Raw genomic sequence first — 15363 nt, 5'->3', positions numbered from 1 at the left:
AAGTAAAATTTCCATGGAAAATCATTGGACAGATTCCCAAATCCTTCAAAATCTAACAAAAGCAATAAGCACATGCCACATTCTTTTGTGCTTAATCCAAATTGAGAAACCAAGTAACATGCAAAGCACCAGTGACCGGGCCCTGCTGTGCTTAATCCTTGAAAATCCTACAAAATAAATAAGAAATCAGATTTTGTAGGATTTAGGGAAGTTGGGGTTAAAGAACTTTCCCAGTTACGACTCAGAATTAGAGTTAAAACACTGCTGAGAGTAAAATACAACTTGGCTTTCCGTTAAAATAACTATGTCATTTGAAATTTTAATAGAATTTTAAAGAATATCTGCTTTGTGGTATCTTTCGCTGATCAGTTGTACAAGATGGAGCTGGCTAGTTAGAAATGTCTACTAACGATTTGACAAACTGTGAAATGTAATAGGTTGTGCAACTGGGAAAGCTCTTAAAAAATAAAAACAAATAAAAAAAGAAAAAGGAAAAAAACCCAGAAATCCATGGTAACAGGTTGACTAGGCTATAAATTTTTGTGACACAAACCTATGTCATTTTTGTTACCATGGTAATTAAAACATTACAAGAATTTTCTTTAAGTCGCCAAGCAAGCAAACATGAGTGGCATGAAATTATCAACAATTTCAAATCAATATCATAAATGGAAATTTCCAACAACAAAAATGCAAAAAGAAAGTTGCGTCCCCCGATTCTGAAATACTGACTAAAAAATGTTGACCAACTCGATGTGTACGTGTGAATGAAAAACAAATATATCACTGACCAAAACTTAGGGTTCTCTTTTTTGAATTTAAACAGATTTGCCTCTGAAGAATGCTTGCTTAGTGACATACTTCTAGGAGAAAACCACAGGTTGCCAAACTGGACTGCAGACTTGAGACCAGTTTCATGGGCGGGTTACCAGCCACAATGAGAAGCGATGTAGACTGCTTGAGACTGGCTTCCCAATATTTTCTTCTAAGAAGTTCCACAAGACTGGGCCCAGTTCTTCCATCTGGCATCTTGTGAAAACTCTCCCATTAGGCCATCAGCCTGGGGGGTTTGGCCAGTATCAAATCAGGGCATAAATGATTATAGTGCGCATGCGCAAGGTATACCGCCCCTAGAGTGGTAACAAGCAAGTCGGTCTCTGGTCAGCGCGCGCATCGATTTTAATCATGCGCGTCGATCTTTATTTTTCTCCAAAATGTTCCGCGGTAGCTCCAACAGCGCCCTCTATTTCTGCACCTCCTCAATTTCTTTTACCAAAGAGCACCAATGAATGGGAAATTGCACCAGGGCAAATGATCGAAAGCACCAAGGCAAATTATGGAGGACACCAATGTACATGAGGACACCAAAAAAGCAAAATAGTACCCCACCTTGTCTGTACAATCCAAGCTTGAAGAAAAAAAGAAAAAAAGAAAAAAAAAAAAAAAAAGCCGCGTGGCCACGTCAATTCCGGAACTTTGGTCTGACCAGAGACCGAATATTTTTTTTTTTGGCCTAACACCCAAAAAGCTGCCACCGCTGCAATGCTATCACATATTTTCCAACTCTGGAGGTGTATACCTTGCCGAAAATCGCTATGACGATTATTCCCCTCATTTGATACCGGTGGCCAAATTTTGGACCAAGGCTGATGGCCTACATGCAGTAGAACATCGCTATAAAGAACACCATTATATCCAACATGTATAATAAACTTCTCCTATTGCTCTTGAAATCTATCTACAATGGTATTGGGCATCGGTGGCCGAATATTTCAATAATAAACTACCACGTTAACTTGTGTTCATTACAGCGATGTTCTACCCACGATCAAAAACCATTGTCTGTGTTATGGCCAGATAATAACCGTCAAGCCTTATAGTTTTGCATAGTTTTGTACATTATCTGGCCAATAACAATCACAATGGTCCTGAAATTGGTTGCCATTTTCCTACTGGTAATTCGTCATAAAATATATATGTAATCAGGGGGTGTTGGCACGGCAACAGGATCATGCGCTAGCCAAGATGGCAGCCACTTGTTGTGGATGGTTGCTATGTACAAATGGCAAAATCAGTTGCTGCATGTAAAACATGATCCATAACCAGTGATTGTATTACATATTATACTTCTATGACAAACATGAAATTGTATCTTTTTGCAGAAAATGCCCCCAATCAGTTTTTTTTCCTCCAAAAGGAAGAGGGGAAAAACACTCCAAAAACATTTGAAAAATCAGTCTCGCCTATTTGTCACCCAAAAGTAATATTCATATGTATTTTTTTTCTTATGCAAGACTACCAGGAAAATGGCAAAAAGGGTAGACTTGCTTGATGCCTCAGATCTCCCAATCCAAAATAAAGTATTTCCCATTCAAACCCCCTCCCCCAACACAACACCCCCCCCCCACAAAAAAAAACTCCCCCAAGCCCCCTCCAAAAAAGTCCCCCCCCCCCTAAAAAAAAAAAAAAAAAAACAGAAAAAAAGAAGAGAGAACAGCCCCCCCCCCCAAAAAAAAATATGTTTATAGAAATAATAAAACCAAAAACCAAAACCACATAAAGCACCCATAATAAATAGTAGTTATATAGACTTCAACTGACCAATCAAACTTCTTGTACCATTTTACTGAATGATCTTTTGTTAACGGTACTCTTGAATCAAGTCATTTGACTGGTCAATTACAAAAAAACCCAAAAAGGACTCTTGTCTACTTGATCAGTCTGCAACATTTATCAACAGTTATCAAAAGGAACCTTTTTGTTCCCGAATAAAACACGAAGAGTCCCTAAATACCCTCTAGACAACACACAAACACTTTGAAATACACTGTATCTGTGTCCCCCCACTTCCCCCACCTACCCTCCCCCTACCTACCCTACCCCCCCCCCCCCACCTACCCTACCCCCCCCCCAGCCTAATAACATCTACAATATACCAACAAACACTCTATCATAACACAAAGGAAACACTCCCCTAAGAAACCTTGTTGAAGACATTATCATGTGAACACCTTAAATCTAGAAAAATACAACAACATGAACTGAGATTACCATCTAAACAATACAAAGACGTCTGTAGTGTTTAGTTGGTTCTCAAAACGAATTGTGACAACTACACCTTTCGCGAAGTTGCTTCAGTCCAGAACAAAAAAAATCCTACAATACAATTAAGAAATTAAAGCAGCTAACCTTTTCAGTCGAAACTTACATCTTTACCATTATTTAGACCAAACGATTATTTCCACATCTCTATCTTTCTCTTTCCTGTTTTCCTTCCTTCATTTTTTCGCCTTTTCCTAATTTACAAAACCTTATCCCAAACACTCGCATGCAAAAAAACCATAAACATCAATTGAAAATCACAAAAACAAATTCAGCAAATTTCACAGCACATTCATAAGTGGATTTCTATCCCCGAATGTGCTTAAAGTGTAAGCATTCTTGCTTTGCGCATACCATTCATGATGGTATAATCAGACAAAAATCACAAAAAAAAATATGAAATTTAAGAAAATTACTTTAAGTAAGCAACATCATATACAAGTATTGCCTCTTCACTTTTTGTTACCACTTTGTATAATTTAACGTAAAAAAATTGCTACATGGGACTTTCAGCTTTCTTACAAGGCAAATAGAATTTAAATCAAAAAGGTCAAAGGCATATCTCCTTCGGATTCCAATTTTTTACAAAGTTTTTATTTTTACATTTTTTTTTCAAAGAAAAATATCCTTTTTTTTAAACAAGGTAAAAGTTAATTAAAATCGAAGTCACAAGTGCAGAACCAGCGATCGTTGGTCCTGCTTGATTTCAGTTCAAAAAAGTGATTCAAAAGATGTCCTTAAGATTTGACATACTCTTATAGTCTTGAGATGACACTTTTTTATTTCTAAGTCAGGTCAGCTTTTTTTTCTTTTTACAAATTCAACTTTTCAGCCAAATATTGTATTCAATATTCACTGAATGGCTTTTTATTTTGGAATATAAGTGGGGAAAAGGAAATTTGTAATCCAAAAGTCGATTAGAAACACCTGTGAAAATTTAAGCCCTCGAGTCTTTCGATTCTCAAGACATCAAAAGTTGAAAACTCAATTTGATACGACTTGTGCTGTTGAGCATTGACAATATCATAAGTAGGGAATAGTTAATGCGGTACCTGTGTCAGAATTTGACAGTTACATTTGGTTATGGAAAATTAAGTATGAAATTGAATTATGTTACATGGATGTGCATTACCGATTATTTTTTTTAAATTTTGGGTAAAGCGACAATGGTGGTACATGAACATTCCAGTTGTGTACAAGTTTAACCATAAGTTAACAATTTTTCTCACTTTGAGAATTGTTACAACATCTTTTAAACTTCTACAAAAAGTTGAATATTTTCACAAGTTTGGTGTGAAAAAACAGCTGACTCACTATGACATATCCATGAAGCATGTAGATGATGTCATCATAATGGCTCACCGTCAAGTAGTTGGTGACACCCGATCCATCCTGGTCTAGTTGGATCACTGGTTTAAATGGAGCGTCTGCAGGTAGGCATTGTGTAAGCTGCTCAGGAAGTTGCCGTCAGTCTAAGGAATGGAGGGGGAAAATAACAGGTTTTCAGCCAAAATAAAGGTGCAAGCAACTCAGGAAAGTGGTTTTTCTTTCTTTCTCGGGGTTGGGGGTTGTGGTTGGGGTGGGAAATTCTGATGCAGCCGCCGATTTCATGAAACAGTGCGTAACTTACACAATTCGTAGGACTTACGCAACAAATTTATTGATTTCACATAACTTGACGTAGCTGCGCAAAGTTTTAAATAATCTAAACATCTTGGACAAGGATAATAACAGCATTTACAAAGGCTGTTTGTGACTGATTTTGCTGATTGTGACTGATTGTTGAATCAACTCCGCCCGCCATTTTGAAAAATAGTTTTGTCCAACTTTCTTCGGAATCGTGCGGCAACTCTAAAAATTTGGTCACGAGTAATATAGCAATTCATTTACTTCAAACACAAAGCTGTGACTGTCTTGTATCAACAGGCGTTTTCAGTCGCTACGTCACAACTTATGGCACCTAAAATGATTGCGCAAGTTACGTCATCATTTGCTGCGCAAGTCGTGGACTTAGGCACTATGAAACTTTTGTGAAATCGTCATAACTTAAATGTTGCACAGCGTGGAATGTTGCGCAACTTACGCAATAAATTGTGGTGCAAGTGGACTCATGCCATTACGTAAAGTTTCGTGAAATCGGCTGCAGGACTCACAAAAGGGAGTTGCTTGATGAAAAATTTATCATTCTTCTCCTGCTCAAGAAACACAGAAACAATGCAACATCTTCAACCCATACATGTATTATGCTTAGTTGTTGGCATTTTGCCATACAGAACACTGACATTTGTTTGGTGTTCCAAATGAACTAAGGTAGCTTAACATATGATGGCTTGACTGTTGTTGAGTTTTGCCCTTAACATACATAATTGTTATGAGCGCTTCAGTCAGTATTGTGCAAGAGAAAACTTCACGAGTTTACTCATGTGGGACTCGAACCCACAACCTCCTGCTTACTAGTGCAGACGTCTCAACTACTGGATCTCTGAGATTGCCAAGGTTTATATCTGATATAACTGGAATCTGGAATCATTAAAAAAAGAAAAGAATATTGTGATATTACCTGTAATAAATGTACAAAAGCTTGTTTAAATTGCTCCTTATTGAGCGCCCCTGCAGTATTCACCCTCCTGTCTATTTCCACCCTGTTCAACAGTGGACTGTGCCGACTGCTACTGACAGGGTGACCCATTGCTGGATGCTGATTGGTTTGTGGTCCGTGTTGGACGGCTACATTTTCGGCGACAGGGGGGAAGAGCTGGGATGGGTGTGTCATTTGTACAGTCTCACTAGCTGATCTCTTTCTGAAAGCCTGAGGTGTGAGTAAAGTTGGCGGATGTAACGACCCTGGTATCTTCTGAGGAGACGTTGGCTAAAATGAGGGAAAAAACAGAATAATGCCACATTTTTATGAGTACATTTTTCAACCGTTTTGTATCTTTTGCCTAATTAGGCCTGTCATTTGCCTGTGTCTACAGGCCAACATTATGAAAATAAAATGGACTGAAAAGATTTTACAGAGAATTTAACCAAGAAAATAAAGTATCAAAGAGTAGGGTTTATTTTGGAAGTAAATTTTCAAACTTACAGCGCCTGCCGTGATGCCATTGGTTGTTGTTTGAGTTGGTACCATGGGAACGTGCTGCTGCCTACCAGATGCAAGCTGCTGTAAAGACGGTACCTGCTGGTTACCGGGGAAGTTGACTGGTATCCTGCCGCCCTGGGGTCTGATGGGTGGGTTTGGTCGGATAGCCGACGGATGGATCAGCTGTAACTGTGCAATGTTTGATGACGGTTGGGCAGTTTGGACAGCAGCCCTTGCCGCTAGATTGGTCAGTAGCTTCTGGTTGATATCTGGGTCCGACTCTCCTTGGACCTCCTCCGTACTTGTCCTCAATCCACTTGGCACGTTGCCAGCAATGTTCTGCCTGTGGATCGCTTCCTGCAGCTGCGCTAGACCACCTTGGGACAGCGGTTGGGTGACTATGGTGTGGCCTTCTGTTGTCTCTTGTTGTCCAGTCGGTTGGTTCTGCTGAGCGATATTCAGTTTTGCCAAGAGGTCCTGGATCGGATACCCCTGGGCTTCCTCAGTAGACTCCATCACAGTCGCATTAGCGTGCTGCTTCTCTATACTCTCTACGGTCCTCACAGTCGACCCTTGACCTAATCCTTGATCGGTAGTCTTCCCCTCAAGGGCCTGTTTTTGACTTTGTCTCCTCTCTAGGCTTTCAACAGTCTGTATCTGTCGGTGGCTGAGAGGGTAGTCCTTGGCGTGCTGGGCTGCTCCTTCCCCTGGATTAGCGAGAAGCTTCTGCAGGATGTCGTTCACCTTGCCAGGTGAAGACTGTCCGCTGGCCCCAGCGTTAACGGCCAAGTAGCCGAGGTTGGCTTGCATGGAGACTGATCGCTGGAACCCTGGATGGGTAGCAGGACCTTGTGACATTTGACCCATGACCTCATTGGTCACTGGTTCTGTCTGCTTGACCTCTTGATCTGTCCCTCCGTCTTCTGCTTTGACTGGTACCGGGCGGACTACCGTGGGAGACCCTGAAGTGATGGTCGGAGGGCTTTTGGGTTTCTTGGTCCGTTCAGGTTCTTTGTCTCCTTTTTGGTTCTGCAACCAACAAATAGCACGGGGATGAAGCAAAGTGAGGGTATTTTGTTTTTTTAATCTTTAAACAGGAAGTATAATAAATCACATGTAATCAAGCTTTACATTTTATACTTTGCACGTACTAAGTTTCATTGCAGATCCTTTACACAAGGATAAATGACTCATCTGAGCTTGTGTACAAAATGTACTGAACGGTTTGTCTACATGCGTGATATGCCGCGTCTGTGCATAGAACAATGCAAAGAACATGTAGAACAATGGGTGCACGCCATGATCACTGACAGCTGGAGTCCTGACAGAAATCTGACCACTGAAAGACTGCAGTTGCGTGCTGAGTCTCGTGCACAGGCACGCAAGAAACACAAGTGCCATATCACGCCTCTAAATAGAAATTTGGGAAAGTTGTTTATCCTTGTGTAGAGGATCCATGGTTTCATGGAGCTTCTACCCACGAGAATTTGCTTAGCACAAAATAAGGTAACCAGCCAAAAGGTCATGCAATGTAGATTGCATGTGACTGGTATGCAAACTGATTCATGCTTAGCACGTTAATTGTTTAAGCAGCTGTTTTTGCTCAGCTGCTCTATGTAATAGATCGATCCATTAAAGGCAGAGTACATGTTTTGTCATTTGTGCATTTTTTTCGTTTCAAGCAACAAAAGTGCTCAAAACTCTAAAGAAGGGCGCTTAACAACTAACCTGATGAAAAACAATATTATAGGATCTCGATTTCAGTTTAAAAGTTGCAGAGTCAAGTTTGAACTGCACCAGAAATCAGCGTCCGAGATACGTTCTAATTCAGCCGATTGCAGCCACGCGATGTCACGCACTGCACCGACGAATAATAGCATAGTGTGCATCGTATCAATTCAGGGCTTCGTCGAACTAAAAACGAACAACTAAAGGTTATTAACAAAAATGTACCTTTAGAAGCATCTTTGGAGATGACCTTCTTTTAGTGTTTTCTTCAAAACGACAGCATGCCAGAGAGAATAATTTCACAGGGTGTTTAGTGCCATTACTATCTTTGAAAAAAGTCAGCTTTTTACAATAATTTGGTCAGCTACCCTTTGGATAGCTGCAAATGATATACTCTACCTTTAAACCCCTCCCACAACAACATGTGCGCCCACTGTAAAGCCATACTACCGTACATGCCCCAGCTATGTGCGTTATACACACGTGCATGCATGTCGGACTTTTGTGCATGCATGTCAGACATTTAGGCTGAGATGGGTTAAGGCATCATGGGACAGGCCTTAGTGGATCAGTCTACGGACCAAAGATCTTGACACAAGGGGTGTGACAAAAGCTGTAAATGGGGTTTTGTGGAAACAGAGAGCAAAGCTTATCCGCTCCGTTCACAAGTACCCCCTCACCGGCAAAGAAAGCACAGTTGGGGGTGACCGACCGATGCCATCTTGCCTGACTGCAATTTTGCTGCGACGCGCGGCCGTACGTGCGTCACACACAAGGAACAGTGCGCGTCAACCAGCTAATTGTCCCGCCCATGGGACGTCGTTGCTAGATAAAAGGGCGCCCTCTTTCATTGGCGCACGGAGCCCATAGGGCAAGGGTCACATGGATAAAGAACAAACAAGTACCTTGTCATAATTCTGCTGAGCTCTGGACAGCATCTGCATGATATCAACTTGCTCCGGTGCTTGACCCATGGCTGAGGGACCGGCGTCACTCTCCGAGACGCTGCGACTACGATGGGCCAAACCTTTAGCTCGTTTCTTGGCCTTGTGGACCAAGCTGCAAACGAGATTAAGAGAGGGAAAGATTAGTAGAATTTAAAGACCCTGTTCCTACTAGATCCACCGATTGGGGGATCTGATCCACCTGTTGCCAAATTGCCGGATCAGATCCCCCAATTGGTGGATCAGATCCTGAAATCGTGTGCGGGATGCATGCATGCAGCACAAGTGTACATATCCTAATACAACACTAGGCCTTTTACAATTCGTTGCATATTTCTCCATCCCAGCATGCAACACTGCCACACAGCGCAAGTTCAGCAAGCTAGCGCATGCGTAATGCCAAACTCAGTGACCTTTCGGACGCAACATTTCCATTCGAAAAAGGTGAATCAAGCATAAGTGGGACTTGTGGTTTCGTTGCGGTAAGATAACGATCACACCAAAATGCCGGATCTTGATCCGCCTTTTCCCAACTCAAGTGGGAACGCAGTGTTAAAGAGGGGTAAGAGGTGGATCACACCATGAACCAGTGGAAATGATTTGGGGATTCAGAATGTGATTAGATCAACAGGCTAAACAAATCATCTACCTTCCCCCGACAATTGCATTCAAAAAATGTAAAAGTTTATTATTACACACTGACACTGGCAACAGAAACAGCAGCCTGACTTACAACAGTTCAAGTTCAAGAATCACAGCCACTTCTCATAGCCTTGTGTCACGCTAGCCATAGGCACGTGATTCGGAGACAGCCATGTTCTACTTCAGAACATTGAATCCTATGTTACGAGTTCAAAGGTTACCGTCACTCTACTGTTTGGCCTCAAAAATAATTCTAAAACCAAGGATGAGGCCAAAACCAGAGTAGATGCCACCATTTCAAAAAACCATCCAGGATTAGTACAATCATGGCTGCCAAGATCAATTTTTGTAAATGTCGCCCTCTTGTGTTCAAGTTGGAACAATATGATGTCATCTTCACTGCACTACTTCAGTTGATATGGCCTTTATTTTTCAATGTCATCCGTGTAAATAATGAAAACAATAACGGAAGGATAGAGGTGAAAGGTCACCCAAAGCTTTGTGATTCCCCCTTTGTTAAGTTAATTACGTGGTTGATGACATTACTGCAAAATGCAGCGGTGAAACCATTTGCCAAGTTTGTTTTTTACCCTGACAATATTTGTGAATGAAAGATTTTATTTTTGTTCTTTTTTTAATCAAGCTTTTTTTCAACGGCTCTAGTTAAACAACATCTCATGCTATCTATCTGTGAAAATCTATTGAGAAAAACATTTCAAAAGCGAAGGACGTTCTGAAAGTCATTTACATTTGCAGCTCTCTGAAACTGTAGCTTCATTACCAGCGATTTCTACCACAAAAAAGTTTGCCACTAGAATACTTTAAATTAATCCAACAACTTCCAGCAAAAATAACTCCAAAATGCCAAAGACTGGCCACACAGAAGAAGTGAGGGGGGGGGGGGGCCCGTACCATACTTTCAATGGGGGCGCTGTATAACTTTTTGGGGTGTCAGAGCAAGGGGGAGGGGGTAGGTTTTAGCATTATTTTTTATGAATTTCTATGAAAAAAAGGAGCAAATGTAGGAGCAATAGACAATTTCAACACCTGTTACTAACTAAACAGACTAACAGAAAGACATGATGATTTGTTGAGTTGCTATCCCGCAGCTAAAAAAACAAAAACATGAACGGTAATACTGAAATGCAGTGCCACAAACTGAAGTTGTTTTTCTTAAAGCTATAGTCCATCATTTGCAGCCATCCGAAAAGTAACTGGCGTAATTATTGTTGAAAAACAAACTTGGTTGAAAGATAGTAAGGGAACTAAACTCCCTGTGAAATTATTCTTTCTGGGAAGCTGTCATTTTGAAGTAATCAACGAAAGAAGGCATTTCCAACGGTGATTCTTAAGAAGCACCGTAGGAAAATTTAAATTAGTAGTTCATTTTTTATTCAGCGCAGCGTGCACAAGTATTGGAATGACGCACACGCGCGCGCAGTTGTTGTAATTCGTCGGATCAGTGCGCGACGTCGCGTATAGCTGCAATTCAAAACAATTCAAAACATGATTCAGTAACTTTTGATTTGAAATTAAGATCTTAGAATGCTGTTTTTCTCGGAATGTACAGCTGAAGCTTAGCTGAAACTTCATCAGGTTAGTTGCTCAGTATCCTTCATTAGATTTTGAACTCTTTTGTTGCTTCAAACGAACAAAATGCACAAATTACAAATGATGGACTGTAGCTTTAAGCAAAAGAAGTAGATATGTCATTCATTGAGGAGCATGAGTTCAAGCATACAATGTGCATGCGAATGCGGTATTATCTCAGTAACGTGCTTTGAATCCTCACTGGAGTACGGACCTTATGCGTAGCGGCCATCTTAGAGGCCATCCTTTGTTATTTTAATTCAGTAACAATGAATGCACAAAAGGTTCACTCATGCGTATCCCAGCAAAACAAAGACATTGGCCTCTCAGATGGCTGCCAAGCATAAGGTCTATTCTAGAAGGGAACCTTTTTTGTGTGAATCTAATCAATTTAGGAAAGAATGTAGTATCCTGACACCACTTCAGTGGTTGTGTACAGAGTCTATGGATAGTCAAGAAACTTTTCTAAGTATTTCCTAACAAAATTTGAAATGTTTCACAGTCCCAGACTCATGTCTTTGCAACATTTTTGCAAAGACGGACCTTTATTGAGATGATATATGAAGAAAAAAGGGAGGTCAGGTTGCAACATTCTTTCCTCAATTTGAACTGAATGTAACATCAGAACTGAGATGGCCAACACTTAACAATGAATTTTCAACTGACAAATCTGAATAAACGTCACACAACGATCCGAGTTGTATAGTTACCTTTCCATAAGTCTAGCGACCTGTAGACACTCAGTCTTGTCATAGAACCACAATCCATAGATAGCTGGGGGACAAAACAGAGAGTGTGATTGGCTCAATGAATAATACACAACTTGGGTTGGATAGATTTAATAGTGAACAAGACACAGCTGTGGTGTAGTCCATCACAAGTCAAGGCATTTAAGTCCACTAGTGGCAAGTCCATTAAAAGTCAATAGGGTCCAATCGCATGACGTCAAAGTTTCACTGTGATCGACTACCATTGCTGTAGGCGAGCATTTTGTTAGCAACCACTTTTTGCATTGTAAACTCGACAGTAGGGCTTATTTTCATGTAAAATAGCTGCAATTCTTTATCAAGTGGCATAATGATCACTACCTGTGCCATGTTTCGTTGTCATAATCATGCCGACCAAGCGCTGGGTGTTGGCTTTGCACCTTTCTCACAGTTTTTTTTTTCTCACAGCTTTGAAGGCTTGCCTACTACCTACTGCACACGGTGCTATAAAATCTTTGCCTACTACAATGGCGGCGCTGACTTTCTGGTACCCAGATGTAAGCTGGGGCACATTGGTCAGTGAGAGATCCCTATTCATAAGCCAATCACAAGACATCCATTCTCAGACACGTGACAAGCTATTCAAATGAACTGGTAAAAAGGCATTTCTTTTTTTTGTGGTTGGACTTGGGGATTGACTTGATGAACAATACAACAGGAGGTGAAGATAGGTTCGGTAATGCTGCAATGATTTGACACAGCTGTAGTCAAGGCCATCACAAGTCCTCACAAGTTATCACAAAACATCATAAGTCCTCACAAGTCCTCGCAAGTCCTCACATGTTATCACAAGTCATGACAAGTCATCACAAATCATCACAAGTCAACACACGTCACCACAGGTCATCACAGGTCATCACAAGTCCTCAAAAGTCATCACAAGCCATCACAAGTCATCACAACTCATCACAAGTCATCACAACTCATCACAAGTCATCACATGTCATCACTGGTCCTCACAGGTCATCACAAGTCCTCAAAAGCCATCACAAGTCATCACAAGTCATGACAACTCATCACAAGTCATCACACATCATCACACGTCCTCACAGGTCATCACAGGACATCACAAGTCATCACAGGTCATCACAAGTCAATCACAAGTCATCCAGTCCCACGTCAAATCACAAGCTATTGAATCAACTGTTATTGTCCATCCCCTGTTACTTGTGACTGGACTTGTGAACTGAATTATGATCAACTTGTGACTGGACTTACAATGGACATGTGACTGACTCTTGATGGACTAAACTACAATACTGACACATATCAATCTCGACTTCATCCCATCTCAAATTGACTTAGTTTGACTTGTGATTTGAGCTGTGGTTTTGCTTGTGATTGACTTGTGATTCGAACTGAGATTTGAATTGTCAATGACTTTTGATTGACCTGTGATTGACTTGTGATTGACTTGTGATTGACTTGTGATTGACTTGTGATTTGACTTGTGATTGACTTGTGATTTGACTTGTGATTGACTTGTGACTGACTTGTGACTGACTTGTGATTGACTTGTGATTGACTTGTGACTGACTTCTGATTGACTTGTGATTGACTTATGATTGACTTGTGATTTGATTTGTGATTTGACTTGTGAACTACTTGTGACAGAATGGATTACGACCCTGGGGATTACTCATGGATTTAGGTCTGGCTTCCTAACTCACACTGTGCTGTCTTGTACAGTAAGAATGGATCTTGTAGTTGGAACTCCAGCTCCTTGGTGACAGGTTCTGTTAAGTTGTTCATACTCAGACGATTCATGATCATGAAACCGTTGTACGGAGTAGCAGACCTGACGAAAACAAAAATAATAAAAACAAAGCCGATATAATTCATTTGTTTGAGGATAGTAAGTTTTGTATTTAAACAAAAATTGAGTGGGCCTAATCTCATCAGGTGGCCATGGAAGCTAAACAAACAAATAAACAAACAAACAAACAAACAAAATATTTTCTGAGTGCTTTTCAAATAAAGAACTTTCACAAACTTTTCCATTTTGGGGGGGGGGGGGGGTTAGATGTCTTTTCCAATCCATTACTTCCACACCTTCGTACCTAACCAAACAGTCACCGGCACCTAGGATATTTACCTAGGATATTTAATCTTCAGGCCAGACCCAAGTGTATGACTTATGCATGGCAAAGTGCCTATGAGCAACAACCAACCCTTCTTCTTGCCAATCTTTCCGTAAAGCTAATGGCGCATCAAAACATCCGTCATTTATACCCCATGAATACTGCAAGCCAGTGGCGGGGCACCGGGGAATTGCGGCCAGATTCGCTCTATCAATATTTGAGGAATACCGGGGAGACCTTAAACCGGCTGACTGCACATGTGTCTGGGAAACTGTATTCTTAGATATGTGCACAGGTTTATCCCGAACAGTTGCTGTTTTGGACTGAGTGTAGGCTCCGAACTCCTACGTCAGATTTGTCCTACGTCTTGCAAAACAAAAATTAAGACCAAAATCCAAGGGTCTAACTTAGAAATTGGCTGTCATCTATGCCTCTTAGTAGTACAGAAGTAAAATCAAAGAAATATGTTGACTATGACGAGAAAAAAATTCAACAACATTAAAAACGAAACAAACACCAGCAAAACAAGTAAATAAGCAAGATGGTATAGCACTGACAATGTATTCCAGTGGTTTGAGATTCGAATCCTGCAACAGTCAATCTTTATGAAACCATAAATTGAAGGAAAAAAAAAAAAAAAAAAAAAGGTTGAAGACATCTCTGATCATCAGGGTAGATTTCACGGAGCTGAAGATGTCGCTTAGCAAATTTACACACTTAGCAGAAATAAGCGGGGCACCAGTCGCAAGCAATACACATTGCATGATATTTTGGCTGGTAAACCTTTTCTGCTAAGCAGATATATTCTGTGCTTATCAAGTTTCTGTGAAGATGCATCTGGTGTTGCCCATCCCCTAACCATCCTCTTCAATTACATGTATCTTCATATTTCAAAGCCACCAAAATACCAAAGAGTCAGCGACCACACAGGAAACAGGTCAATGACGGGTCACTCTAGGACAGATCACATCGGGCAACAGGAGGCTGGGATTGGCTGAACAGCAATATATGCCGCTGATATCATGAGAGATTTGATACTCCTCATCAATCTACTGGGGATGAGGTTGACAAGAGAATGTAAGGGTTGGGTTCTTGGGTCTTTGACGTGTTTTGATAACACTGTTCTAAGTTTTCAGGAGATGCATACATTCGACGACTCCTGCTTTATTGCAGAGAACAGGCCCAAATATATGCGCGTGGTGACACGTGTTGTGGATAAATCTCTGGAAATCCATACTTACGGAAATCACAAATCGTTTACCTCTGATTTTATTATCAATTTATCGCTGATTTTAAATAGAGAATAGTCAGTGATAAGTAACAATATTCAAAGTTTTCATTTGTACTTGTTAAATGCTGAAATCCCAGCGAGATTAGAGTTGGAGGAATATGCAGGCTTCTTTTGGATATCGCGTTTTGAGACTTGG

The 15363-nt window shown here is 40.7% G+C and overlaps 1 protein-coding gene across 1 annotated transcript; it reads right to left on the bottom strand.

Moving 5' to 3' along the window:
• Positions 1-3730: 3730 nt before the first annotated feature.
• Positions 3731-13733, bottom strand: LOC119737660 (mRNA-decapping enzyme 1B-like). Its single transcript, XM_038212151.1, has 6 exons — positions 13526-13733; positions 11799-11862; positions 8818-8971; positions 6188-7213; positions 5663-5971; positions 3731-4574 (listed from the first exon to the last, which is right to left on the bottom strand). The coding sequence occupies exons 1-6, from the start codon at positions 13695-13697 to the stop codon at positions 4509-4511; spliced, it is 1791 nt and encodes a 596-aa protein (XP_038068079.1). The 5' UTR covers positions 13698-13733; the 3' UTR covers positions 3731-4508.
• Between the last annotated feature and the right edge of the window lie 1630 nt (positions 13734-15363).

Source organism: Patiria miniata, unplaced genomic scaffold (genome assembly GCF_015706575.1).
Source record: "Patiria miniata isolate m_02_andy unplaced genomic scaffold, ASM1570657v1 HiC_scaffold_3, whole genome shotgun sequence".
Taxonomy (NCBI): domain Eukaryota; kingdom Metazoa; phylum Echinodermata; class Asteroidea; order Valvatida; family Asterinidae; genus Patiria; species Patiria miniata.
The sequence above is the reverse complement of the archived record's forward strand: the minus strand, read 5'-3'. Positions and strand labels throughout refer to the sequence as shown.